At 54.3% G+C, this 27,257-nt stretch overlaps 4 protein-coding genes across 5 annotated transcripts in view; 1 reads left to right on the plus strand and 3 right to left on the minus strand.

Moving 5' to 3' along the window:
- RANBP10 (RAN binding protein 10) overlaps positions 1-1,560 on the plus strand; it is a 59,193-nt gene extending 57,633 nt beyond the window's left edge. For both annotated transcript variants that reach the window (XM_084214900.1, XM_084214901.1), the window contains exon 14: positions 512-1,560. In XM_084214900.1, the coding sequence (XP_084071026.1) occupies positions 512-642 (131 nt within the window). In that variant the 3' untranslated portion in view covers positions 643-1,560. The remainder of the gene's footprint in view (positions 1-511) is intronic.
- Positions 1,561-8,362: 6,802 nt separating this feature from the next.
- On the minus strand, positions 8,363-9,814 carry LOC311159028 (C-C motif chemokine 3-like). The gene is made up of 3 exons (XM_084214887.1): positions 9,711-9,814; positions 8,985-9,090; positions 8,363-8,598 (listed from the first exon to the last, which is right to left on the minus strand). The coding sequence occupies exons 1-3, from the start codon at positions 9,775-9,777 to the stop codon at positions 8,490-8,492; spliced, it is 282 nt and encodes a 93-aa protein (XP_084071013.1). The 5' UTR covers positions 9,778-9,814; the 3' UTR covers positions 8,363-8,489.
- Positions 9,815-11,868: 2,054 nt separating this feature from the next.
- LOC311159078 (C-C motif chemokine 4-like) lies at positions 11,869-14,107 on the minus strand (the record flags this gene model as incomplete). The annotated part of the gene is made up of 4 exons (XM_084214970.1): positions 11,869-11,998; positions 13,178-13,279; positions 13,631-13,742; positions 14,041-14,107. The coding sequence occupies 4 exons, from the start codon at positions 14,105-14,107 to the stop codon at positions 11,869-11,871; spliced, it is 411 nt and encodes a 136-aa protein (XP_084071096.1).
- A 5,054-nt stretch (positions 14,108-19,161) lies between these two features.
- Positions 19,162-26,367, minus strand: LOC311159025 (uncharacterized protein). The gene is made up of 3 exons (XM_084214884.1): positions 26,202-26,367; positions 23,343-23,463; positions 19,162-22,709 (listed from the first exon to the last, which is right to left on the minus strand). Exons 1-3 carry the CDS (start codon positions 26,260-26,262, stop codon positions 21,662-21,664), a joined length of 1,230 nt encoding a protein of 409 aa, XP_084071010.1. The 5' UTR covers positions 26,263-26,367; the 3' UTR covers positions 19,162-21,661.
- Positions 26,368-27,257: the final 890 nt, after the last annotated feature.

The following is a 27,257-nucleotide window of genomic DNA, read 5'->3' on the forward strand; positions in this document are numbered from 1 at the left end:
TCACACAGGTTACCAGACACCTTCTGTAGCTCAGCTGAGGGTTCCCTCAAAAAACATGCCACTGTAAAGGCATGGGAGTGAGTTCATCCAGGGCCTGGGCTGCTGTGCAGCCTTGCACAAGTGGGAGGGATGGAGAGGTTGCCTCCCAGCTGGGACCAGATTCTCCTGCCTTTCCTTATTCCTCCATGCTTTGATATCTTATGTTTTAAGGATTTTCTGGCAAAAACAGCATCAGCAATAGCTTCATTGCCTTTTTGTTGCTCTGGCCAGCACAGCAGCACTCTCTCAAAGGCCCTGCTGAGCTGTGGGATGTGTCATGGGTGCTGGGCTCTGTGCAGCAGCAGCAGCAGCACGGAACTGGCAGTATTTGTGAGCAGCTTCCTTGCAGAGCCAGCACCTTCTGCCAGGGATCTGGGCTCGGTGCCCAGTTGGGACGGAGAGAGGCCTGAGTGCAGGTGAGCCAGCACCAGCCTGAACCTTTTCTGAGCAGCTTTTCCTTTGCCCCCCACAGAATCTCAGAACCTGCCAAAGCAGCCCCCGCTGATGCTCGCGCTGGGCCAGGCCTCGGAGTGTCTGCGGCTCATGGCCCGCGTGGGGCTGGGCTCCTGCTCCTTCGCCAGAGTGGACGATTATTTGCACTGACAGCCGGGCGGGACGGAGCTGCCGTGGAGTGCTGCCCTTCACCCTCTGCTGCTGCCACTCTGCACCACCACCTCCCTGCCACCAACACCCCTGTAGCACACACACACTGCCCGTGCAAGGACTGAGTCCCTCACCGTGTGGCTGCTCTGAGCCCGGGGAGTCTGGCAGGTCTGACCCATCTCCCGCCGCTGCTGCGGCTCCGGCGGCGCTCAGTATTTCGCTGGTTATTCTAATGTAGCACCTTCTGATGTAGGGATTTTTCTCTTTTGTTTTGATTTGAGTTGTTTCTCATGGTTCCACCCGATATTTTATCTGGAGAGTTTTGCTGAGCTGGTTTATGCTGATTTACTGAGGAAGTTCATCAAGTTGGTGACAGCTTGTTCTTTTCTTCCCTTCTCCCTCCATCGTGCACATACAGCATCATCCGTGCTAGTAATCCGAACTCTTCTTACAGTGGCAGTTCAGAGGGATTTTTTTTTTAAATTTTATTTGAATCATGTTTATTAAAAAGGTCTCTTCCACCTCCACAAAGTCATTGATGTATTTATTGCCCACAGCCACACACACCGTACAGCCCCTCAGGAGGCCGGGTGAGGTAGGTCCTGTCACACACTGATGATGGAAACTGGTGGAGCCTGGTCCTTCATGGTGCCTCTCTTCAGAGCCCCAGGCTCTCAATCTTGGCTTTGTGAGTGGGAAGAGTAGACGATTAACACTGCCTGTGTTGGTGATTGTGCTGTAGAAGCATCTCACAGCCCTGAGAAAGAGTTAAATCCAGCTCTCTGAACAGCTGGAGGGACAGGACTGATGAATATGAAGTCATCTGCCACTGTATGGTAGAACCAGGTCATGTGAGTTGGCCAGAAACATCCGTGGGCAATGCCCTGGTGGGCTGACAATTTTTATTTAAATAACAGATCCCCCATTTTTCTCCATGGAGGAGGGCTCTGCCACTAACTCAGTAATAACAGTATTTCCTGCCCTCTCCCATCTCTGTAACACTGATCTAAATGAGCATTTCTAAATTTTGGAAGTGTCTGGAGAAACCTGGGCTGAGCTGTGCTTGTCTGTGCAGGTGGGACAAGCTGAGCTCAGGTTGCAGGTTGGGGTCAGTACCAGCTCTGTGGGGCCTGAGCCATTCAGAAAGGAGCAGCAGTGTTTCTTTAGGGATTATTAAGATAATTACTGAAGTTTCAGTCCCAAGAGACCAGCAAGGATCTGTGGGTGAGTAAGCTCTGATAAAATGGACTGATGTGTCCATGCTGTGTGCCAGGCCCAGGGACTTGAGTGCTAATAAGCATTCAGACCCCCTGGGAGTGTTTCTGAGCTTCTGTTACCTGGCCAGGCTGCCTGGCAGCACTGTGTGCTTTGCATCCTCTGCTGTACCATTAGGGGATGGCAGGTTCTGCACCAAATTAATTTTAGGTCAGTAGCTCTGGGGGGGGACCCAAGGGAGCTCAAACCAAACATGAATTTTACTGCTGTTCACGAATTATTTTTTTTGGAAGGTCAGTGAAAGATGACAGGTTTTGTTGAGGTTTGTCCTTAAATTAGAGGTTAGCCTGTGCCAGGGCTTCAAGCACCAAGAGAGTTTGTGTGCCACTGAGAGGGAAAGTTGCAGCAGCCCAAAGCTTTAAGGATTTTCTGGGTTTGCAGGATAGATTTGCAGCTGGCACATGAGGTCTGAAATCAAGGCAGAGCAGGGGGCAGATGCCAGGACAGGCTGTGGCAGTGAATGTGCAGATGGTGGAGGTGGTTGGAGGTGGTTGGGAACATTATCCCTGCCTTTTGGTGAAGGTGTGCAGTGTGTAGGGGCAGTGGTCTAAAAAAACAGAGGGTTTAGAGCTGCTGGAGATACTTTAATCAGATCACTGGTACAGCTGCAGAAAGCAGAGGGAGCTCTACCACAGCCTTTCTTCCAGGGAGACAGAGGCAGGGAGCTGCACCAAGCAGAATTTATCTTGCCAGTCTGGGGCTTCTCTTCCAGCTCTTCTCCAGGAACAGCTCCTGTGCTGTTCTGTTCATCTGTTGATTGCCAGCTCTGCTGGTGGATCTTAGCCCAGCCTGCTGCCCTTGCCTTGCTGCAGGTGCAGAGATAACTCAGTGGAAAGGTTTCCTTCCCAAAGCCTCGGGTCCCAGATGTCCCAGAGCTCTGCCTGGTGGGATTCTCCTGCAGGTTTTCCATTCCTTAGGCTGACAGCACACTGCTGGGCTCATTCTGGGTACTGAGGTACTCCAGGATCTGGGTACTGAGGTACTCCAGGACCTTGCTTTGCTTTCTCCTTTTGGCAGCTTCCTCTGCTGTTGGTCACCACTTGCAGCAGTCTGGCTGCAGTCAGACCTCTCATCTTCATAGCAACACCATCTTTATCTTTCTGAGGTTTTTTTTTGTTCCTTTGTGGTTTCTTTAAGCCAAGTCTCCTCATCATGTGTCATATTAATGCCCCATTTGGTCTCTCAGTAAAACTTTGCTGACTGTCCTAGAGCACCTTTTTAATTTTAGTTTCACAAACCAAACCAAAAAAAACCAAGAGATATTCCTAGATATCTGGTTATTTTGGTGCCAAGAAATGTGTGATGGATGTTATTTGGGTTTTTTAAAATTTACTTCAAGTGTCCTGGTGGTTTCACCAGTGGTTTCTGCTGCTTCTGCTCAGATTCTGACTAATGTGGCCATGGCTCAGTATAGGGGAGATAAGTGTGTTTGTGGTGGGATGTAGGTCCCAACCTACCCCTGATTCCTAGATGGGATTTCTGATGTGGTTTTCTCAGGTTGGATTTCAAAGCCTCTTGCCTTTGAATCTCCCTGGCTGCTCTTTGATGTTTCATTTTAACTGAAAGTTGGATTATTGCAGTAGTTTTTAAAAACAGAGATAAAGTGAAATGGGGTCTACAGCCCTGAATGTGGCTGTACACCTAACCAGAGGCTACATGGCAATTCAAAAGTTACTTTTATAAAAATTTTTTTTTTTTTTTCTTCCAAGTGCCTCAAACAAGTCCCTGCTCCCAAGAGTCCTTCAGTGCAGCCATGTTTTACTGTGGAGCCTGTAGGAGAAACTGCTGGTCTCCCCTTTCTGCTGAGGGACAAGGACTCAGCTGCAGCCCTGTGCTGTGGTGCTGGTGGCACTGATGCAGGGTTTCCATGGGGTGTGGCTGACTCACAGGTTGCTCTCTGCTGGCTTCAGATGCTGGGAGGTTTTCCAGAGCTCAGCTGGACCCTGCACCAGCAGCATTCCTCAGCCTCAGGAGAGGCTCTCCAGCTGAGTGTCCTTCCAGGACCTGGGAAATGCCTCTGTCTGCTGGGACAACTGAACCTTTTCCAGCTCTGCTGTGGCTGCACACAGAGGGTCTCAGCTGTCCCCTGATCAGCCCAGAGGCACCATCAAAGAGCTGTGATCCAGAGAGCAGCTCTGAGCTCTGGACAGCCCACCCACCTTCCTGGCACTTGGCACTGCAGCAAAGGCCTTGCAGAAGGAAAGCATTTGACAGGGACCTGGTGGAACCTGATTTCAGGCCTGCACATCCTGGGCTGTGGGTTTGGGTCCAATGCCCTGCCTGTTAAGTGGCCTTTTGAGAGGAGCATTTTGGGAACTCCAGACCTGGAACCTTGGTTAAAGTGTCCTTCAGGGGTTCTGTGGAGAGAGCTTCATGGAGCTGAATTACATCACCAGGCTTCCCTCCCCATGGACAAGGGTTTGTGCTACCCCCACAAGCTGAGTGAGAGCATCAGGAATACGTTGGGAGAACTTTGGAGTGAGATGTACACTTTGGAGTAGCTGGGATAAGTGTTTTTTGGAGGAGTATCCACCTCATACACCTGGTTCTCCAGCCTGTGACCATCCTAGTGGCTCTGCTGGGTGCATTCCAGTTTGTGGCTCTCTCCTGTACCAGGGGAGCCAAATCTTGTTCCTCCTGTTCCCCATGGAACCATCTTGTTCCAGATGATTCCTCCTGCTACTCCATGAGCCTATCCTAGCAAATATTTAACCAAAGCTATTTCCAGTCTTAGCGGGTTGAGAGGGCTCTCAGTCAATCTCTCCTGTGGGCAGGGAGGGCAGCAATCTAATTCCTGTGCATCCTGCAGTGTTCTCCCAGAGCCAGCTGCTTTTGGGAAAACTTCTTACTGCTACCAGCAATCCTTTCTGGCTTCTCTGCCTCCCACAATCCCAGTATTGCCCCAGCTGCATGGCCACAGTGTTGTCTGCAGTGCTGGGTGCTGTGGCAGCTGCTCCAAGACCAGGGCCAGCTCTGTGGCTCGTGTCTGTGCCGAGCAGAGATGTGACAACTCCAGCTGTCCTTCCTGGCTTGTTCTTGCCTGCTGGCCCAGAGGGGCAGGTCCCCATGTGACAGTCCCTTTGTGCCACCCCTCAGCCTGCAGCTGGGCTGGCTGCAGCACTGCTGCCATTCCTCTGGAGTCTCTTGGGACCAGCAGAGCAGAGGGGCACTCCCAGTGCAGCCCTGGACAATGCACAGCACCCAGCCCTTCAGGGGAGGTTTTCCAGTGGATGCTCTCCCTCAGCCCCATGTGAACCAAAGCTGGAGCTGGTTGCCTTGGGATGTGTGGTGAAGGATGGGTGCTACAGCCCCTTTCTGTTTCCAGCATCCTGGTGGTCCTCTCTGTGCTGCTGCCCACTGGATTTGGACACTGGGAGGTGCAGCTGTGGCTGGCATGGAGAATGGGCCCTTCTGGGAGTATCATTCCTCATGCTTACCTGCACTGGGATCTTCCCATATCCTTCCTTCTCTTTTTCACAGTGACATCTCAATCTGTCCTCAAGCTGTGTCCTTGTTTTTCACATTTTATTAAGGCATCTTTACCATTCTTTAAATAGCTTTGTTCTTGAGGCTGCCTTGAAAAACTGGAGCAACCAGAGCTACTGGAGGTAGTTCTAGGGATTGAATGTATCATTTTCCACCTTGGGTATCAGGGATGATGAACATCTCCTCCTTCAGCAAAGAAACCAGGCTGGAATGCAGCTGTGCTTTGGTACCTGTCTGTGTTAACCTGTAGCACATGGTGCTTACACACACATTTCACAGTTCTGCTGTCCTGGGCTCGATGGAGAAGGTGACCTGTGGCAGCCAGGCTGCAGAGCAGTGTGGAAGTGCCATGAAGCTGTGTGGTGCACCACATGGGATCAGGAAGTTCTCCCCATAAGAAGCAGTGCAGATTTGAACTGTCCTGTGGCAGAGAGAGGGGTCCCTCCCTCTCCAGTCCTGGGTGCAGCGAGGCCCCGTGGAGCTGGGGACAGCCTGGAGGCAGGAGTGAGGGCTCCTGGTCCACCCAGGAGTGCCCTTTGCAGGGGAGCATCTTCCTTGCAGCCCTGCCAGTGTGAGAGCAGCCTCAGTGGCGGGGCAGGAGAGAGCAGGTGGAGAGCAAGTGTTGGGTCTCCAGCTGTACCAAGGTGTTTCTGCAGAAGGACTTGGTGGGGACGTGCCAGGGGACGTGCTGGGTGCTGCTGGGACCTCCTGCCCCAGAGGGATGACTGAGGGAGGGAACTGCAATCCAGCAGTTCTTGGTCAGATCCAGAGCTGGCTGTGAGCCTTGTCCCATCTGCTGTGTAGGGGCAGAGCTGGAGGAAGTGTTGCTGGGGCTGTGTGAGGGGAGCTACAGCAGATTTGGGAGGAAAAGGGAGGAGCTGAGAGTCTGGAGGCCTCTTCCATAGACAGCACTAGCTGCTTTCCACCATCCTTCCCTGCAACAAGAGGTGGCAGGTGATGGATGAGTGAACCTGGCATGTCTGTCCCTCTCCCCACATCCCAAAGCAAAGCTCAGAGCCTGCAACTTGAGCTGGAGCAGTGCCCAGCAAGCCAGGGCATCATCCAGGCTTGAGGAGCACACACACACATCCTGCCAGCTCGTTAATTTGCAAGAGGGAAGCTTAACTCTCTCCTGCTCATGGGAAACCCACAAGTCCTGTGTGGAATTTACACTCACATCACCACAGAAACATTCCTGGAGGTCATGCAAACCTCTGCTCCTTGCTGAAGGTCCCGTGGCCAGGCAGACACCTTTTCTCTGGTCACTCCACTTGGGTCCAGGCTTGTGCTCGGATGTTTTTGCTCGGCAGGACTTCAGCCACATCCTTCCTCCAGAAGGGAGCACAGAGGGATTTTTGTATGCTGGGCTTCTCACAGGCTTAGACTTGGAGAAAGGAGAAGCAGCAGCAGCTCTGGGGATAATCCAGATTTTAAAGATAATTTGAAAATTCACAAGTATGGTGACTTCCAGACCAAGGACCGCACCGGTGCTGGATTGGGATTGTGTCTCGGTCCTGCCTGTGCAGCTGGGGCGGCAGGAGGAGGCTGCAGCCCCTGAAGCTCTCACACACAGCAGTGCAAGCCCCAGGACCTGCCCAGCACACAGTGAACTCTCCTCTCCTGCTGGTTGCTCAAAACTCAGGTATGAAATGCTCAGCTGGAGCACGGGGTGCGAGCTCTCTGCAGGTTTCCTGGCAGCCCTGGAGGAGCAGCCACTGCTGGGCACGGCTCGCTGTGCCACTCCAGCCTTCCACAGGCCTTTGGAAGGGAGTTTCACCTCTTGGGTACAACATTGGCTACGTGGACGTTACACAAACTGTGCACATTGGTTCAGTCTACGCTTAGTATTTGTGAATTAAGTTATCTGATGCTTCGCATGAAAACTTCAAAAAAGGGGCTCGGGGGGGTGGATTTTAACTGAGAAAAAGCCTATGAAAATATACTGGAAATATGGTAAAGAAATTGACATTCTGCTGTATATTGACAGAATTATTTTTATTAAAATACACATCCATGTGCAAGAGCCAGTGTGCTTTGTCAGTCTCTGCTCATCAGGGAAGGCTGTGTCCCCTCTGACAGGGGGTGCACAGTCCTCCAGGTGTTTGTCTTCCAGTATCTGATTCTGCTACAGCTTCCCCTTCCACCATTGCTCCTCCCACTGTGCTTACAGTTCACGGGCAAAAACGTCATTAGAAATGCTTTTCCTGTGCCATTCAGGATCCTACAAAATACAGCCCTGAAGTGTTTTCTAGCCATGAGCATAAAACACTGCTGAAGCTTTAGGCTGAGGATCATTTGCCCAATTCCTTGCTTTCTCCTTTCTGAGGTTTTCCCTTGTATGGTTGCAGATCTCCCATGAGGAGATGGGCCAGCAGCCTGGTTTTAGTGTCTGGGATCCCACCCTGCTCCCTCCCTTCCCTGGCCCTGTGGAGGGACAGGCAGGACACCTCTGTCCAGCTGAAGGGGTCGTGTCCTCACCCTCCTGTGGACATTGTTCTTTATATCCCTCGCACACTTTGCAGTGACCACCAGCACATTTGGAAGCTGTCAAGCTATTCAGGGTTTGGTAGATCAGTATTTTTTCCCTTAATTCTGAAGCACCTGCAAAGCCCGTGGGGCTGCAAGCATGCCCTGAGGATGTACAGCTTTGCCTGGGGGTGAGGTAACCTCACCTGTGGGTCCTGGACCCGTGGGTCAGAGCCTGGCTCCCCTGTCACATTCCCAGTGAAGCACACTGTGACCAGGCACGGTTTGCTCCTGGAGAAATATGAGTTTGTGGCAGAGGCTTTTTTTGCTTGCAGCATGCCCTGGTTGGTTAGGATCTGCTGCTTGGTCTGGAGAATCAGGAGAAGTTCAAACGGCAACTTATGGCAATAAGTCTTTATTATAAATACTGGTTCCAGAGGCGCATCGTGGCAGGGCAGTGACAGCAGGAGGAGCTCGGGAGCTGGCAGGTCCATGGCACGGTGACACCTGATCCTGGTGGCTCCTCCTGCAGTGACCCACGGCCACAGCACCCCCTGGAGAAGAGCTGCCAGCGCTCTTGGCTCCCTCGAGAGACAGGAAGACTGAATGGGATGGGCAAGTCAGATGGTGGATGGATCTGATTTTTTGTTTTGAAGCCGTTTTATGATTTTATTCACCCAGTCCTTCTTGGGGTCGGCACAGATCTCATCACCATTGGCAGCCACAATCCTGCAATGAGAAAGTGAGGAAAAAGAGTGAAAACAGGAGCCATGAGCCATTCCCTTCCTGCGCACTATCTCTCCCCTCCCTTTTTGCAGCCCCATCCAGGATCAAGGCTTGGAGCCATCTCCAGCAGCCTGTGCCCTCCTTGGGCTGTTGGTGAGTGTCTGAGCCTTCCCAGACCACTAACGTTAGCAGACAGCACTAAAACCCATCTTTCCTCCTCTTTGCCCACCCTCCAGAGCTGCTTTCCTACCACAGCCCCCCCTGGCTGGGATGGGATGGGATGGGATGGGATGGGATGGGATGGGATGGGATGGGATGGGATGGGATGGGATGGGATGGGGTGGGGGAGCCAAAGGTCTGGGATGAGGAGCAAACCCTGGGACACTCACACAACTGCAGGCTTGGGGCAGTCCTTGGATGTCTCGTAGAAGCTCTGAGGGTGCCGGATGCGTTTCTGTGCGTACTTAAAGCAGCATTCCACAGGTGCGAAGTGGGCTGGGGAGGGAAGGGGGGTGTTGTGAATTGCATCACCAGACAATGGCACCACCAGGCTTGGAACGGCACAAGAGGCTGTGGAGCACCTCAGCAGTTCCTGTAGCATCCTGTGGCAGGGGTTTGTCACCCTTCACACAGCAAGCTCAGGACGGGGACGTGCACAGGTGGGGCAGGGGACAGCCTGGGACCTGGCCCCTCACAGCCCAAATTGCTGCAGCCCCCAGAGCACACGGTAAGGCTGGGGTGCTCAGCCTGGGGATGAGGTTTTGGGGCTTTCCAAGGCAGGAACACAACTTGCAGGGTGTTTTGGAAGGCTCCAAACAGCCCCATGTTCTCCCTCCATCCAACCCCTTGCTCATCCCGCTGAGACCTGCCAGGGGAACAACTGCCAGAGCCTCCTCCAAGCTCCTGCAGCCTCTCCCCAGGTCTGGCTTTGCTGAGACCACCCAGCACCTTCTCCATCCATCCCTACTTCCCGGGATGTGCTGCCCTGCCCTGGCCAGGGGTGCTGCTCCTGTCAGCAGCACCGTCCCCGCTCCCCGCTGGGGTTCCTGCCCGACCTCCCCCGTGGGGTGTCCCCAGTGGGGGCTCAGAGCCCTCCCCTGCAGCAGGTTCCTTACCTGTGGCGTGGTGCAGGGAGAAGGTGAGCAGCAGGGTGAGCAGCAGGACAGTCCTTGCAGGGAGCATGGTGGCTGTGTGCTGGCGCTTGCTCTGTGCCCTGTGCCTGCTGTGCCCCGGCTGTGGCTGTGGCTCTCTCCTCGCTGCCATTTATCCTCTGCTGCCGCCCACTCAGGCTGCATTTCCAAAAATTCAGGGGTGTACCAAGAAGCCAGGGTCAAGGGGCTTTCTGTTGTTTATTTTTGGGACACATCCAGCGCTGGGTGGAAAAGTTTGAGGAGCAGTTCTGCATTCGATGGAAGAGCCGTGACGCGGCAAGGGAGCTTCGAGGAACTGAAAGCAGATTCAAACCTCTTCCCTTGCAGGCAGGACATCAAGTCCAGTGCGCATCTCTTTGTTTCCAACAGGAGAGACAACCACAGTCCCTGAGCAGGGACAGGTCTCAGGGGGCTCAGTTGGTTTGCCCAGTGTCAAACACCAGTGATGGAGTCCACCCAAACCAACCTCTCCAGCCATGCTGGGCACACAGGGAGCACTGGGCTGGGCAGAAAAACATAATGGGATGGACTGGGATGGGATGGGATGGGATGGGATGGGATGGGATGGGATGTCAGGCAGAAGAAGCCCCACTGGACCGACCCAGAAGGGACCCCGGAGCAGGGGGTGTCAGAGGTGCTTTTTGTGGGTTCAGCAGACTTCACAGAAGGGGAAGAAATGGGGCAGGGGCAGTGGGGTGTGTGAGGAGGGTCTGGGTCTGAACACAGGCCTGAGTCCCTGTGTTGCCTGTGCCCCCCACACCAGCACTGGGATTGAAATGAGAGTTGGGGGATGGAGGCTTGTGGCCATCAGTGCACAGAGATCTGCAGGGAGAGGGGACAGATCCTAGCACAGCCATCCCAGAGGCCAGGGAGGAGGGGCAGGTGGCCCAGATCCCAGTGGCAGCCCCATGGAGCACTGCTGGACATCAGCCCAGCTTCCATGCAGGGATCTGCTCCCTGGGCAGGCAGGTGCAGCTGTGAGTGAAGAGGTGAGGGCCTGGTGGGAGCACACATAGGATGATGCTGAGTGGGAGCACAGGAGGGGACCTGGCTGTAGCTTGGGGAATGAGGCAATCAATCCAAGGCTTCTGAGAGGGGAAGAAAGGTGGAAATGGGTTTCTTTGAAGATTATGTCATGTCTGCACGACTTCTCTGAAAGGAGAAAGGAGAAGGAAACAGATCTGATGTGCTGAAAATGCTGGTTTAGAAGAAATGCTCTGCAGGACATGGGGTCTGCTGGCCTTGCATGGGGCAGGGTGGCCACACAGAGAGCTGGGCACAGCCCCACTGGCTTCTAGGGACACTGTCCCCAGGCAGGGCTCTGCAGGGAGTAAATGCCTGGCCCTCTTCTGTGGGCTTTGCATCCCCCCCAGGCTCTCCTGCCCTCCCTGCCCTTGTCCCCAGTGCACAGAGCCCTGGGCCCAGCAGCCCCAGGCTCACACCAGCTCCTGGGCACTGGTTAAAAGCACACGGCTGTAATTAAGGGAGAACTGAGCTAATGACTTCTTCCAATCAGCATCCCCTGGCTCAGAAAACCTCATGTGCCAGTCCTGAGCTCCCTTTCCAGGCTTGTCTGAGGCAAACAGTTGCTCCTCCTTTCCCTCAGCTATTTATTCCTCTCTCCAGAGGAAGCATTAGTAGGTGCCTCCACTATCTGTTCTTCATGGAGGAAATCAGTGCATGTTGGATGTTTGAAGGCCTGGAAAGGCCCCACAAGGCTCTGGAGGACTGGGCTTCCCTCCCTGCCCCAGCAGTGGACCTTTGGGTCTGGCTTTAATCTTCTCCAGGCTCCTCTGCCCCTCCTGGGGCATTTCCAGCCCCCTCCCGAGCCATCCCCAGCAGTGGCACGGCCTCTGCCCCAGGTGTGGAGCTCCTGCCTAGGCAAATGCAAAGGCAAGTGGAGAGAAGAGGGGCTACAGACCCTGCGGAGGATTTTATGGGTGTCCAACCTCACTATAATTAATAATTGAATACAGATTTTCTGACTGAGGAAAACCCCTGCTTTAGAAATTGAAATGGATAGGCATGGAGCTAAAAAAAAAAAGCCCCATAGAGGTGGGAAATATTCTCTGACTCATAAAATGCTTTGGGTTTTGAGTGGATAATCAGGAAAGTTAATACTTTAATAGACGAACAGTTTGCCCGTGATGAATGCCGGGTCCGGCGGGACCTGCCCCGCCCAGAGCCCCCGGCCGGCGCTGTCCGGGGCGGGCACCGAGCGCAGGGAACGGAGGCTCCGCCGCCCGGGGCTCCTGCGGGGACCGGCAGCAATCTGAGCAGGGCCAGAGGCTGCTGCAGGCTGAGCCCCCTCCCGTGCACCCAGAGCTCTCCCCCTCCCCAGGCTCCTGCAGCGCGTCAGGGTCACCCCTCAGCTCGGGACGGGTTTTGCCTCTGCTGTGAGAGCATCCCTGGAGCTGCTGCTGCCGAAATCCCCTTCCCCTGGAGCTGTGGGTGCCGGCAGCAAGGGACTGGCTGAGCACCATCTGGGCTAGGGCAAGTGATGGTTTCTTTATCACTTGGTGGAATTTTTTGGGTGGGTTTCTCCTTTTTTTGGTTGGTTCTCCTTTTTCTTCCCCCTTATTGGACTGTTACAGGGAAAGGAGGAGGAAGTAGGGGCACATTCAGAGTTGCAGCATTTGTCTTCCCAGGTCACTGTTACATGTGAGGGAGCCCTGCTCTGCTCCCCATGGCTGGACCCCTGCCCACCCATGGGAGGGAGAGAATTAATCCTTTATTTCGCTTGGCTTGTGTGCCAGTTTTACTTTATTTATTAACCTGTCTTTAACTCATGACTTTCCTCACTCCTGCCCTTCCAGTTCTGCTGCCCCTCCCAAAGCCCTGGCAGGGATCACTGCTGAGCTGTTCGTGGCCCCTGGCAGGGGGATATGAGCAGGAATCCCTTGTGTGATTCAGCCTCCCTGGGTGTCCCTTCTGCCCGGGGAGGAAACCTTTCCTCTGCAGCCCAGCCTGGGCACACATGGCAGACAGGCTGTGCTCCTCCACAGGACAGCAAACGGGACAGGCTGAAACCCCCAAGCCTGAAACTGATGGCAGTTTGGCACCTAAAAACCCTCAGAGGAGTCTCCAGCCCCTTTTGGGTCCCCTTGAAGTCCCATCCATCCCCTCCCCTCCTGCCCTGAGACCCAGGGGGCAGAGCCAGCCCCAGCTGGGGCTGGGAGAACAAAGGACACCACTCTCCAATGTCACATGAAATAAACTTTATTTTGTGGCTGTGATCAGCAGGCAGGTGCAGGCTGGGCCAGCAGCATTCCAGGAGCTGGTGCCCAGCTGTGGATGCAGCTCAGGGCTCTGGGCAGTCAGTGCCCTCTCCCAGGAGCTGAACATCCTTGACCCCTCTGAGAGGGGGATGCAAACCTTCCTTCCCAGCAGGATGCTGGGGAGCCTGAACCAGGGCACCCACTCTACATCACGGGGCAGAAAGTTCTTTCTTCTTTTGAAGCATTTTCACTGCTCTCTTCACCCACTTCTCCTCAGGGTTTGCACAGACCTTGGCTCCTCTCTTGGTCTCAAACCTGCCAAGGTTAAAGGTGAAGCTTTGTGAGGAATGACAGCTGTGATTGCGCTTGTGCCCACACCATCCTCCCTGCCTGCACCCTTTCCCTTGGTCCCTGTGCCTGCCCCTGGGTTCCTGGTGCCCTACAAGCAGCTCACCCTGCAGCCCAGCCCCTCTGGAGCCCCTGCAGAGCCCCCAGGAGCTCCAGCCCTTGCAGAAGTGCCCAGGCAGTCACAGCCTCCCCTCCTCGCGCTGGAAGATCGCGGAGCTGACACAGAGCTGTCCCTGTCCTGTCCCCACAGGGGACAGACAAACTGACCCGTGGCAGCCCAGGAGGCGGCCCAGCAGCGGGGAAGGTGCCAGGACTTACACAACTGCCGGGAGGTAGCATTCCCTGGAGGTGGGGTAGAAGCCCAGCAGGTAATCCAGCCGGAGCACGCCCTTGACGTAGTCGAAGCAGCACTCGGCTGGAGAGTAAGGGGCTGCAGGAAACAGAGGCACAGTGAGGCTGGCTCTGGAGGCAGCCTGTGCTCAGGACCTTCCCCCAGCACAGGGCTGATGAGCACAGCATCCCCAGGCTCTGCCAGGGCTGCCATGAGGACCCCCAGGTGCCCTCCTCCCTCCTTCCCTCCCGGGGCAGAAGGATGCTCCAGGTGATCACCCAGCCCCAGCAGCTCTGCCAAAGCCACCCAGCCCTGCAGCAGTCTCCATCCCTCCCTGCACCCCTGGACCTGCTGCTCTGCCCTGCTCAGGGCAGCAGTGGCCCAGCAGGGGCTTTACCTTCATGGGAGCACGGCAAGAGGCTGAGGAGCCCGACGAGCAGCAGGACTGGCCTTGCAGTGAGCATGGTGGCTCTGGGAGGGCTCTTCCTTGCAGGATGCTGCTCTGCCTCCTTGGGACAGCTCAACTCTGAGCTCAGGCAAGGAGCTGCTGCAATTTATCCCCTCTACTCCTCCCCGGTTATCCCTTTTCCAATGAGCTTGACGCTAATTCAAGGAACAGCGGCAGTGTCTTTGCCCTGGGGATTTCCATGTCATATGGGGTCATTGGGATTACAGACAGACAGACAGACTTTCCCTGGAAAGGTGGGAAGGCTAAATAAGTTGTGTCAACTTCTGTGTTCACCCACGCAGGGAAAGTCATGAAGGAAGTGAAATCCTCCTCTGTGCAGATGTGACCTCAGCTCCTGGGCCTTCAGAGAGGGGGTTCACAGCCACAGGAAAGGCAAAGCTTGGTGTTCCAGGCAAGGTCACTCGGCCCAGAGCCAACACAAACGTGCTGGAGGTGGCTGGATGGCTTGTGAATCCTGGGAAGAATTAAACAGAAGCACAGGGACTGCTGCCACCATCCCTCTGTGGCTTGAAAGGGGCGAGTTGGCAAATCCTGGCAGGAATTGTGTCACATTCCAGGTTGGTACCATGGAGATGAAGCCAAGTTTTCCACCAAACTCCCTGTTCATAACTGGGCAGTGAGGGGGAAGAGAAGGAGGATAGCTGAGCCTTTCCCTGTGCACAGGGCTGGCTTAGCCCCAGCTCCAGGGCAGGGCAGGAGTCAGCACCAGCCTGAGGGGAATGGATGGAAAACTTTCTGCTCAAAGGTTTTGGGTGTCTTTCCATCATCTTCCTCCCTCCACAGCCTTGAGGCATCCCAGACCCTGCAGGGAGCTGCTGAAAGGGGCCAGCCCCTCTGTGTTAACCTGGGGGACAGCTCTCCCCCTTGTGCTGGGCTCCCTTCTCCAGACCCTCTGAAGGTCCAAGGAGCCCCTTTTGGTCCTTGCCAGTCATGCTCAGCTCATGCTCAGCTTTTTTCACCTTTCCCTCCTTCGAACTCCCAGTGGCTGCAGGGAGCAGTGGGGTCCCATGCAGATCCCCTGGCACCACAGCCCTCCCTCCCTCCCTCCCTGTGGACTACCCAAGGGGCCACCTCAAGCCCCTCTTCACACTGGCCCTCCCCAGCCACTCTCTGGAGCAGGCTGTTGTGCCTGGGACTGTCATCCCTGGGTGCCTTTTGAAATCTGAGACCTGCTCTGGCCGTGCTCAGGTCTCCCCAAGCCCAGCTTCATCAGACACGTTTCCTGCCAGTGGAGGCTCCAGAGCCACTGCTCTCCATGGACCTTCAGGAACTCCTGCAGCTCTGGTTTCTTTTCTGGCCAAAGACCTGCCCCAGGATGGATGCTCTGCTTCCCCTTTCTCAGGATCCAAAGCCATGTCTGCGGAAACCGGATGACTCACAACTCCCTGGAGAACTTTTGATTTTTCTTCTTATTCACTTTGGAAAGGGAAAGGCTTTGGTGTGTAGGCATTAATTGTCAAGTGTTGGAAAGCCCCTCTGTTGGCTTTTTTTTTTTTCTTTCACTGGAGAAGACTTTGAAGAATGTGCCTGTTTACATTAAAAATAAACAGAATATTGTTGTTCTGCAGGAGGAGGGAGGCTGAGGGGACACATCAGATGCAGCCTTTGTCTGTGAGGGAACAGAGGAATAGGGAGAGCAGCCCTGAGCTGGGTTTGGGTCTCAGTGGGTGACTGAGCACTCCCAGCTGTGCTGGAAAACAGCCACAGCCATCCTGCTCTTGGGGAGGCACTGCAAGAGCAGTTGGGCTGCAAGGCAGGGGCAGGGGGCATCACCCAGAGCCTGGAGCTCGTCCCCAAGGAGGCGGTGGGAGGGTTTGGAAGTTTTCCCTGCTTTCTTCTGCTCTACTCAGTCACTTTGAATTTTTCCATTTACAAGATGAGACATCCTTCTCTGGCTTCTTTAAACCCCCTTCACCCTTTCTGCCTGCAAAGCTCCTTCACATTTTCTTGGGGGGCTCCCTCAGGGGCTCCATGGGGAAGCCCTGATTGACTCAGGACACAATCCCAACCCAAAGGTGATTCTCTTCCTCTTTCCCCAAATCCCTGCGATTCCAGGAACAGCCCTGGCAAGTCCTGCAGCCTGCAAAGACATTCTAAAATAAGAAAAAACAAGACTCTCTTCCAAAGTCTGCTTCCCACACCGGGGAGCACCAAGGGCTGTGAGTTGTTGATCTGAGACCTTCCTGCGCAGGAAGCTCTGCCCGGAGTCACGGGACGCAGAGGCTGCAGGAAGGCTGAGTGCCTTCCAGGAGCCCTGCCCAGGCTCTGCCTGCCCCAGCTCACTGGGCAGGCTCCTCCACAGGCACAGGGACCGAGCAGAAACTCCCTGGGCCCCTGCAGGAAACGCTCACACAAACAGGCAGGGTCAATGCACCTGCACCAGGAAATGGAAGTGCCTTATCTGGTAAGGAAGGTGAGGTAATAGACCTGATGTCAGCTTCCTCAAACACTTTAAAATGAGATATTTTTCCATTTCCATCCAATGAGGTCAATCAACTACCTCGAGGTTAAGGGAAGGATGGACCTGGGGTGTGAGGGAGACTCTGCTCTGGAGAGGCTTCTGTGTGGAGGAGCAGTCAGGGGAAATGATGCTTAATGGGGACTTCAGGCTCCTTTATTCAGCCTTTTAGAGTTCCTAGAGTTCAAGCAAGCAGCAGACAGATGCTTCAGCTCAGCTTTTAAAGCAAAGCTGAGATAACAGAAAAAAAAATAGGTCATGGAAGCAATTCCAGTCTAATTTTTAGTGATTTAATTCTGAACACAGTTAGCCCTGATAATTTCAAGATGGCACTAGAACAAGTTATGAATTTATCTGCTCCTTAGTGTTTGATTAGAATAAAACCCCAGCAATCAGAAAAATAAATGCAGTTAATGAATGTGGTGAGCAAGACATGTAAAGGAACCTGGATGTTGCAATGAAAATGTGTTTATGATGGGGTTATGGTCAGAGTCAGCAAGCTGACATCACAGCCCTCCTTGGAGGGTGACTCTCACTTATATCTGTCTACTTCTTTTTTAAATTGTTTGGTTTGTGACAGAATTCCAGAGTTCCTTCTGAAGGCTCTGGAAATGAACCTTCCTCCATCACCTGTGACAGTCACCAAAGAGGTCCCAACAGCCTCTGTGTTACCAGGGGACTCCAGCAACAAGAGCAGCCCTTGCAGGGACACAGCAGGGACACAATTCTCACAGAAGGGGAGATGAAGCCAGCACAAAGCCCAGCAGGACCCTCCCTGGCTGTTCCCCATCTGTCCTGGCTCTGCTGGGCCAGCAGGGTGACGGTGGTGGTGGCCCAGAGGCTGCCCCAAGCACCAGAGCTCTTGTGCAACACTTCCCAGGAAAGCAGCCACGCTGAGGCCTGATCAATCCCAGCCCAAACCAGGGGATGGAGGCAGCACCTTCTCTTCTCCACCTCTCACCAGCCTGGGGAGAAGTCAGAGCTTGGAGCAGGTCATGGCAGAGGGGTGCCCCTGGCAGGTCCAGCCTGCAGGGAGCAGAGGAGGGACAAGCAGGAGCCAGGGGTGGCCCCAGCCCAGGCAGGTGACAGCCCCCAGGGTCTGGCACAGGGCTCAGAGCCTCCAGCAGCCGCCCCAGGCACACCAAGGTCGGGAACCAAATCCAGAATCCATCGGGGAAGGCTGGGGGAGTTTTCTCAGCAGTGGCAGGACATGGGGACCGACAGACCTCCATCCAGCCAGGGGACCCAAGGGCTGTCCAAGGGGCTGGATGACAGCCAGGATATCAGAGCAGCACTCACAACACAGCAGGGACCCAAACCCGAGTCAGGTGGGGCTCCTGAGGACTGGGGGTGTTGTGGGGGTGAGCCCACCCACGACCAGGCTGGTCAGGGTCATTATGGCCAATTAGTGCCCTGACCTTTGATGGACCCTGTGAGGAGCCCCAGGGACTTCCCCTTCTCACAAGGTCGATCAGAACAGCTGCTGATGACACGGTGGAGATGCTGTGGAGCTGGAAATGAAACCTGTGGGCTAGTAAGGGCTGAGAGAGCCTTCATGACCATGGATGCCCCATCTCCTGGGGGCTGTGGGGAAGCACCAAGGCAGGACATGCACCTCTCATCCCCCTGAGCAGAACAGACAGGGCATTAGTTATCCCCTGGACCAACTCCACCCCTGAGGCACCCAAGGAGCTCCAGAGGAAGGGGTGTGGAGGGACACCCTTGGCACAAGGGCCTTCCTGCACAGCCAGACACCCACACCTGCAAAGCCAGGGACTGTGTGCCACCCACAGCCCAGGGGCACCCAAAACTTCCAGAGGAGCAGCCCCAAAGAGCCCTGCTGGGGCCAGCCCTGCCTGGGGGAAAGGATCAGAAATGATTCATCCTGTCAGGCCTGGCTGGATTGCATCACCCCCTCCTTCCTCCTGCCTCTCCACAGGAGAGGAGAAACGAAATCTAAAAACAAAAGTGCTTTAGTTTCCTTTTCCTCATCATCCCCAAATGACCTTCCTGACCTGGTGACTCAGCTGCAGGAAATTTTCATTGACTTCTGCACCTACCTAGCAGGGCAGGGCTGAGAGATGGTTGGGATGAGAGCCCCTGAAATGTAGGGAAGGTGCTCACCCCTCTTGCTCCTGCCAGCTCCCCACTCCAGACAAGCCCCTGACTCACTGAGCTGCTCTTCCCACCTGCTCAGCACAGAGCAGCACACAAGGGCAGCCCAAGCCCTGGTGGGGTGGGAGAGGTCCTGTCTCAGCCCTTGCCCTCTTGCCTCCATACAGAACATTCTTGGAGCATGATGTTGCTGTCTCTGAGCTGCTGCTTGACCTTAGCTTTGCCTAAACAATGCCAAAGTCCAGTTTTCTCTATTGCCTCACAACTCCCCGTGAGGAAATATATTTCCTGCAAACATCTGCAAGATCAAACCCTTAAAGGAGATGGAGCAATGGCCTGGCCACATCCAGCTGTGCCAGCTTTGCCATCTCTTGGTGATGCTGGGATCTTTCCACAGTGCTCAGTCATGGGTGTTCATCTCTGCAAGGACCAGGCTTGGAAACCCAGCTCAAGGCTCGATGCCCTGAGGGTGGAAGTTTTTAACATAAGGACTTTATTACTTCTATAAAAATGTACAGCTCATATCTCATGCACACACTCAATATACAAACAAACTGGAGCTTGTAACAGTCACTGTGCTCTACAGCAAGTGGTATTTTAACCCCCAGAAATGGGTGACACCCAAACCACAGGCTCCATCCTCCCTCCCAGGCTGCAGAGAGGAGCAGCAGCGTCCCCCTGTCCCCTGTGAGGGTGCCAGCACCCTGCCTGCAAACAGCCAAGGGACAGGGAGGGGAGCAGGGAGTGCACAAGGACAGGGCCAGCCTGGAGAAGGAGCTGCAGAGGGATCACAGCAGCTGGGAGCCGGTGGTGGAGCTGGGGGCAGCGTCCTGCCCAGGGCTGGTGGGACTGCAGGAGACCTGGCTGGTGCACATCCATCTCCCCAGGCCTGCTGCAAGAGCAGCACTCCACCTGCAGCACACAAGTGCCCACTCTGCTTGCTGGAGGGCCTGGGCAGTGATCCAGCTCCCAGGGACATGCACAAGCCATCTGAGACCAGCAACAAGATGGACAAGGCACAGTGCTCCCAGTGCTGCCACAAAGATCTCCACTCCGAGCAGCTCAGACAGGACGTTACATACATTCAAAAAGCTATAAAATCTTTTTACAAAAATAACATTTCTAGTGTTTCATATAAAAATAGTGCCACAGTACATCACCCCACGAGTTCCAGCTGTGCACAGGTGGGTGCATGGGGAGGTGGCACTGGCAGAGCCAGATTTACCCCCTGGGAAAATCAACCCCAACCAGAGTTCCACAGCTGAGCTGCTGCACAAGGAAGGATTTAGCTCCAAATTAGTCATTGAAATAAATCTGATTGCATCCTGTACTTGCAGAGGAGAGGAATCCCTCAAGCCAACAGAATGCAGAAGAAAGGGATGTGTGATGGCAGACAGCAGGCACAGCTGCAGTCTGTCCTCTGCCCCTGCAGGGCTGGAGGGATGTCCTGAAGGTGCAATCTGACAGATCTAACAGGCCACGTTCCTCAAGCTCTGCTTTACAGCTGGCCCATCATTTTTGATCTTCTTGCTTATAATTTTCTTGCTTTTTTCTTGCTGATCTTGCTTCTATTTTCTGCATGCATATTTGTACTGAGGGATCTGATCCCCTGAGGTTGGTTGGGATCTGACCCTTGACATGTATCTACCTACAAAGCTTCATGCCATGAAAACCTCTGCACGCTCCAGCAGGATTCATCCTGGAGTCAAAGTTTAACAAGGGCTTTCAAGACTTGACCACAGGTAAAACTTATGTACAGCAATGCCAGGATGTGTAAAAATCAAAATCAATTTGGGGTTTAAAAAAGCCTGGTTCTGTAACAGTGCTTTCATAGCCTGGTGATCAGTGCTATCCAAAATGGAAAAACTGGAATGTGGCTGAAGTATAGGACAATGAACAGGCATTTTGTGCTTTTTTTTTTTGTGGATCAGCAAATGTGCTTATTTCTAGAGAGAAAATGGGATCAAAAGGATGTTACGGCTGCTCTGGTAGAGTAATTCCTTCATGACTACATCCAGAATTGCCTTTAGCTCCACATTTCCTGGATTTTGTTCTTGCAGAGAAGAGCAAAAATGTTCCAATGATCACACAGGAATAGCAAAATTATTGGGTGGCTTCTTGATTTCTTCCATTTGTGAAGATTCATCAGCATTATCCTGCCCTGGTGATGGATGCAGCTGGGCACAAGGTGCATCAGCTGGCAGAAGGGATTTATTGCATTGATTTGCCAAGAACCAGCTCTCAGAATTCATCTGCAAGAAGAAACACCCAGAGCTGCTAAAAGGAAGGGCTTGATTTCAAGGAGGAGACAGACTGTGGGCTGCCAGCTTCTCTGAACAGAAGATCTGCAGCACTGACCTTCAGTCCCCTGATCAGAGGCAGTGTTGGTCAACTATTTCTGAAAAGCTGGGCTGCCCCTCGTGCCTCCAGCAAGAGCAAATGATGAGAGTGAATTCCATCAGCCCAGGGAGAGGCAGCCCCCAGCTGGCCACCAGCTCCAGTCTGGGTCTGGCAGAGCAGAGACCTGAAGTGCAAAGAAAGAAGCAGCAGAGAGTTTAAGTGCAAATTGTGTGGGTTTGGTGCTAGGATTGCTCGAGGGGGCTGAGCCCAAGTCCAGCAGTGTGGGTGGGTGAGTGGCTTCTTGCCTGGACCACGAGGAGCCACAGAAAAATTCCCAAGAGTGACTTGGAAAATCACATCAGCTGGCAAAGAGCCAACGACAGCAATAGAACAGCCACAGCCTTTGTACAGAGCAGTGCCAGGAGAAAAGAAGTGTCTCCCTTATTTCCAGAACACTGTGATTGGCCAACAATGAAGTAAATGTATTATTGGGCATTCTGCTCTACCAAAAAATCAGTTTTCTCTGTGAATTTTATTCCCAGGCTTGCTTCTTACTGGTCACCAGTTCAGCATGAACAGCTTTTCTGGAGCAACACACACACAGTTGAGGCCAGAAATGTCTGTGCCATGAAGGATTCATATTACTTCCATTGGATAGACATTGTCTTGATGTCCTGCCTGCTGGTAGAGCAAGCCCTGCACCATTTCTCTTGATGTTTCTTCTGGTTTGACTCCAAATTTCAGATACAACCATACAAGAGCAACACTGCTAACCATCAGTCCACACACCACAGAAACTGGGATGACAAAGTGCATTTGAGATTTCGACAGGAAGCTGGGCAGAGGCAGATTGTTTGGCCTGACTGTGATCATCTGCACTCTGGCTTGGCTTGACAGTCCCTGGTGAGTGAAAACTGCTCTGTCTGAAGGCTCTTGCTTCCCCACAGGCAATGAATGATCAAATGTTGCTGTCCCTGCAGAGGGACCAACAGAAGCAGCTCTGTCTATGGCAGTGGTGGAGCTCAGAGTAGGAACTGAAGTAGTCTGTGGTGCTGTGTCTGTGACTGTTGTGGTCTTCATGCTGTCCCACATGGAGGGGAAATCTGACCTAGAACTGCTGGAAGCAGCATGTGGTGTGTTGGCTCTTGTAGGGTCCAGGGATGCAAGTTCAGGTTGGTTTGATCCTCTGGCAGCAGCCATCAGGTGTGAATTGGAGTTGGGAGAAGCTGTGTCTTGGCCAGTGGGGCGTGGGGTGGGCTGCCTGGAGCCCCCACCTGCTGCAGCAGCTGCTGAAGATGCAGGAGAATGTGAGGGCTCTCCCTTTGCCTCTGGAGTGCCCTCAGCCCCTTCCTGTGCCACGGGGCTGGATCCTGCAGGGAGCTGGGGGGGCTCCTGCCTGCCCAGTGGGGGCTTGCTGGGCCCCTCTGCCGTGGCAGCAGGAGCATGTCCTCCCTCCCTAAGCGTTGTTCCAGTCCCTTGGAAGAAACTAGCTGGAGCAGTGGTTTGAGATCGAGCCAGCTCTGGCAGACCAACATGCCTCTCAAGGCCACCGGGCTCTTCTGCTGGGGTGACACCACGTGGTGGCATCACTGTGGCACTTTTCCCGTCCAGTTTGTCTTTGATCTTCTTCACCCAGCCTTCATTTGAATCTGCACAAATCTCCCTGGACTTCACAGTGACAAATCTGAAAATACAAAGGGATCACTGACTGAATAAAACAAACACTGGCTCAGGTGATCAGGGCTGTGGGGAAGGTGTGCAGATACAACACCAAGTGTTGTGGATGATTCATTTCAGGAAGGGCAGGCAGGTGCTCCGAGATCTGACTGAGTGAGCAGAAGCTGAACATGACTCATGGGTGAAGGGTTTTCCCCTAATAAGTTTTTCACTTTCAGAAGCATTGTCCTGTTTGGACACAGAAAGCTCCACAGGCACCAGCTGCCCCGGGGCACGCAGGCATGAAGGAAAAACCCTCTGGTTTACAGGGTGTACTGGGTGTTGTGAGACTTCCCAAGGTCAACCCAGCAGCTTCCCTGTGGAGCCACCCCCTGGGCTGCAATAACTTGGTGTCAATGGTGCATGAACTGCAGCATAAGCACAAAACAGCAACTATCCCAAAGAATAGAAAGGGAGCTTTTCTCATTTCCAGACAAGCTCACAAGTCTGAATCTGTCTGCAGACAAAATATCTGTTTTCAGAGGAACACGTCAGCTCTCTCCCCCTGTCATTCCTCTGCCCTGTCCTTCCCAGTATGTCCCTCAGTCCCTTTCCCCACCCATTTAACCCTGATCCCACTTGGAAGTGGGGCAGCACTTACACAGTGACATTTTCTCTGCATCTGGGGTCGATCTCGTAGTAGCTCCTGACCAGATTCTCTGGTAACTTCTTTCTAGAAATGTTGCAATCTTCTCGACACCTCTGAAATGCTTTGGGTTGCCCTGAAATAAAAATTTCACCTCATTAAGTGCTGGCCTTTTATCAGGGCCTCTCAAAACCAGCACTGTTTCATTCCTCCCTTCTCCAGGGAAGAGTCCAAAGCTTGCCACAAAAGTTTCCAGTCCCTGCTGGACTGAGATGAAGACAGATCCTGATGATGACAATAGTACCCACACATACAGTAAGATACCCAGAAAACTGAGGGGAAAAAGCACTGTGAAACCTGTGGGCTTTTGGGAGAGGGTTTCAGCTTGTCCTGTAGGATGTGCAAGCCCCTGGACCTGCAGGTCCTTCCCCTTGGCTACCAGGAGGACTGGTCTCAGCACAATGCCCAGAAAATACATTTCTTCATCCCCTAAAGATCTGCTGCAACCCTCACCAGTGGGCAGGGTGCTCTGCTCTCTCCTTATCAGTCTCATCTCTTCCTCCATCTCACCTCCCCTCCAGGTGAGCATCCTGCCTCTCTGCTCCCAGGTCTCTGAACTCCACCTGGGCTCGGAGAAAGGGTGCAGAGCCAGAACCTTTTGGTGAATGATGCTTCACTCCCACAGGTATCTCAGCAGCCCAGCTTTCCAGACACATCTTTTCCACCTCCACCAGAAAATACAGTTTTCAGTTTGCAAAGTGTAAAAATAAAACCCCCCTTGACCCCTTCAAGGGGCCAGGCCAGTCACACCACTGGGGCCATTCGTGCCTGCATCCACCTCCAGCCTCCCACAACAGGCAGTTGCACAACACATCCTGACAACTTGTTCCTGACATCCCTAGGGGCAGGATTTACAAAAACAATCCCTGATTTATTTGGGGCCTCTGTGAAGAAAGGAACTGGCATCTGGTTTCAATCAGGCTGTCTCTTACAAAATGTTGCCCCTGATTCCCAAGGGAATGAGGCAAATTTTAAGCAGTTCAGTTAAGAATGATCCAGGTACCAGGTACAAGAATGAGCATCAATGCAAGAGCACTCTGAATCATCCGAATAATTTACTGGGGAAATGATTGCAAAGAAATCCCAAGCAAACACTCCTGTGGCCCCTCTACAGAAGCCCATTTCCAACTCTCAGTCAAGTCAAGCTAAAGCGAAACTCTTTTTTCACACAATAATGCATTCTGTGCCATTTTAGGGTCAAGAATTCCCTGCTGGGAGTTCAGGGTGGCTGACTTGCCAATCAACTCTCATTAGCCAGAGGATATTCTGCTGGTGGCCTCCACTTTCAAGAGCACAGTTCAACCAAACAGGCACAGTGACAAGAGGGCCACACCGTCCCTGTGGGTAGCCAGGGACGTGCATGGTGGGGAGCAGTCCCTGTTCCTTGGAGAACCAAATCTGTTCCTCTGAGAACCCTGAACTGATTGTACAATTATTGGCACAAATGCAAACGGTTTCCTTTTGGCTGAACTCCGGGTAGGCTTGTCCCAGAGTGGAGGAGCTTGGAAAGCACCTTCCCAGGACAGAAGGGTGCCACAGGAGCATGGAGCCCTCCTCCTGGGGCACACAGCTGCTTCTCTGAGCTGCATCTGAGTCCTTGCCGAAGGGATCCGGGAGTTTTTCTGCCCAGGACCACTCAGGAGCCATTGGCACCTGCTTTTCAGCACAGCTCCTCCAAAGACCCAGGGAGCTCCACCAGGCCTTTAGCAGGGCCAGCCCTCTTTCCTCTTTTGGGGGAAAGGGATGCTTGCCCACGGATGAACAGAGTCAGGCAGTGCCAAGCAGGCAGCGGGTTCCCAGGGCAGGGTAAGCTGCCTGGTGTCCCTGCCTGGTGTCCCTGCCGGGTGTCCCTGCCGGGTGTCCCTGCCTGGTGTCCCTGCTGTCCGCCTCTCTCGGGCCAGCGCTGCAGAACCTGCCCGGAGGTGTGCGGAGGGAGGAGCTCCATCCGTGCTGCCCTCACCGCTCCCGTCTGCAGGACACGGATCTCTGCGCATCGTGGGAATAATCACCCCTCGGCTCCGGGCAAAGTCCAGCCTTGCCTGCGCTGCTGAGAGCCGGCGGGACAGCCCTGACCGGCACGGACCGGCGCCACAGCCACGGCAGCCAGCCCGGCCCGGCAGAGCCGGCCAAGCGCGGCCCGGAGCCCGCGGAGATCCCTGTCCGAGCAGGAGAGCGGCTCCCCCCGCACACAGCCCGCGGAGATCTCTGTCCGAGCAGGAGAGCGGCTCCCCCCGCACACAGCCCGCGGAGATCTCCATCCGAGCAGGAGAGCGGCTCCTCCCGCACACAGCCTGCGGAGATCGCTGTCCGAGCAGGAGAGCGGCTCCCCCCGCGCACACACACACTGCAGCGTGTGACCACAGGGACAGTGACACTCCCCGCCTCACAAGGATGGCAGCACCCGCACCTGCAGCACAGGGTGTCGTCTCCTCCACCCACCCTCGGCCCGGCTGCAGCCTTCCTGCCACGTCCCCAGGCAGGTGAAAAAAGGGGGACCAGAAGTACATGATGCTTTTTTCCTAGCACGGGCTACAGGGAAGTGTCTCCGCCGCTCTCCCCATCTGCCCTCCGGTGTGACAGAAGCCATCTCGGGGCTCTCGGATGTCCCTGCTGCCAGGATTGCGGCCATTTATTGCCTCCCCCCCCCACACCGCTTCCCAAACCCAGCCTGATCCTGCCCTGCGATCTCCTGCATCCCTCCCGCACAGGTCCCGACAGCCCGATCCAGTGCCACCGCCCCCCTTCCCGGCCCCGTGGCCACCCCCCGAGCCTGGCTGTCCCCGGGAGGGGGGGACGAGCGGAGCTGTGTCTCACCTCCAGCCAGGGTCAGCAGGCGCAGGGCCCACAGCAGCATCGGGAGGCAGGCAGCCTTCATGTTCCCCTGGTCGGCAGGAGGAAAGGCAGGCAGGGAGGGATGACCGGCGCTATTTCCCACTCCCGGCTGCTTATTGCATCCTCCGGAGCAACACAGATGCTGCCGCACATTCCAGGATTGCGAAGCCCCGAGACAGAGCTTTAGTTGTTATTCAGCCTCTCACACGTGTCCAAGGTGACGACAGCAGGAGGAGGGAACAGGGCAGGGAATAGCGACGGCTGTGGCGCGGGATGGCTCCTGGAATTCCCCAGATGTACTCAACACCAGCTTTTCCCAGCACGCACAGCAGCCCAGACTACTTGGCAAATTATTCAGGCAGGGACTTTCAGTGGTCGGCTGCTCCCTCCTCCTTTCCCACCAAAGCATCGCTGTCTCTTGCCAAAAGCATCAGTGTCCTTAGGCTTGTAAAGCTCTCCCCACCTCCAGCTACAGCTCCCCGCTGCTCAGTAAGCTCATTAATTACCCAAAATGCCAAAGCAGTTATCCCTTTCCTTTTCGGCAGCCATCTTACAACAGCAGTCATTAGGCCAAAAGAGACGGAATTTGCTAATCAGGATGGTGAGTTCATCAGCTACACTCTGCCCCCAGGCCAGGCTGCCCCCAAGGAGCATCCCCAGGAGAGGGACGGGCAGGGACCCGGTGGCTCTGCGGGCAGCTCCTGTGCCCTGGCCGTGCTGTCTGCAGCGTGTGCTCGCTAGGGCAGCCTGATTTTCCATGAACACGGGGGCTCAGGCATCGGGGTCTTGCTGCTGCTGGGAGGAGGAGACCCCCAGGAGCAGGAGACCCCCAGGCTGTCTCAGGGCATCCCAGTGCCAGCCCCTGTGGCAGGTCAGGAGCGGACATACCAGCACTGCAGCCACATCCTGCACCTTTTCTTTCTCTTTCATCTCCGGTCCTAGGAGACGGAACAATTTTGCCCTGACAATTTCCTCCACTGAAAGATGAAGATAAACTCAAGACTGAGTCTGTGACTGCCTCAGAAAATACATATTTTT

This window comes from Fringilla coelebs (genome assembly GCF_963513975.1).
Source record: "Fringilla coelebs genome assembly, chromosome: 14".
Taxonomy (NCBI): Eukaryota; Metazoa; Chordata; class Aves; order Passeriformes; family Fringillidae; genus Fringilla; species Fringilla coelebs.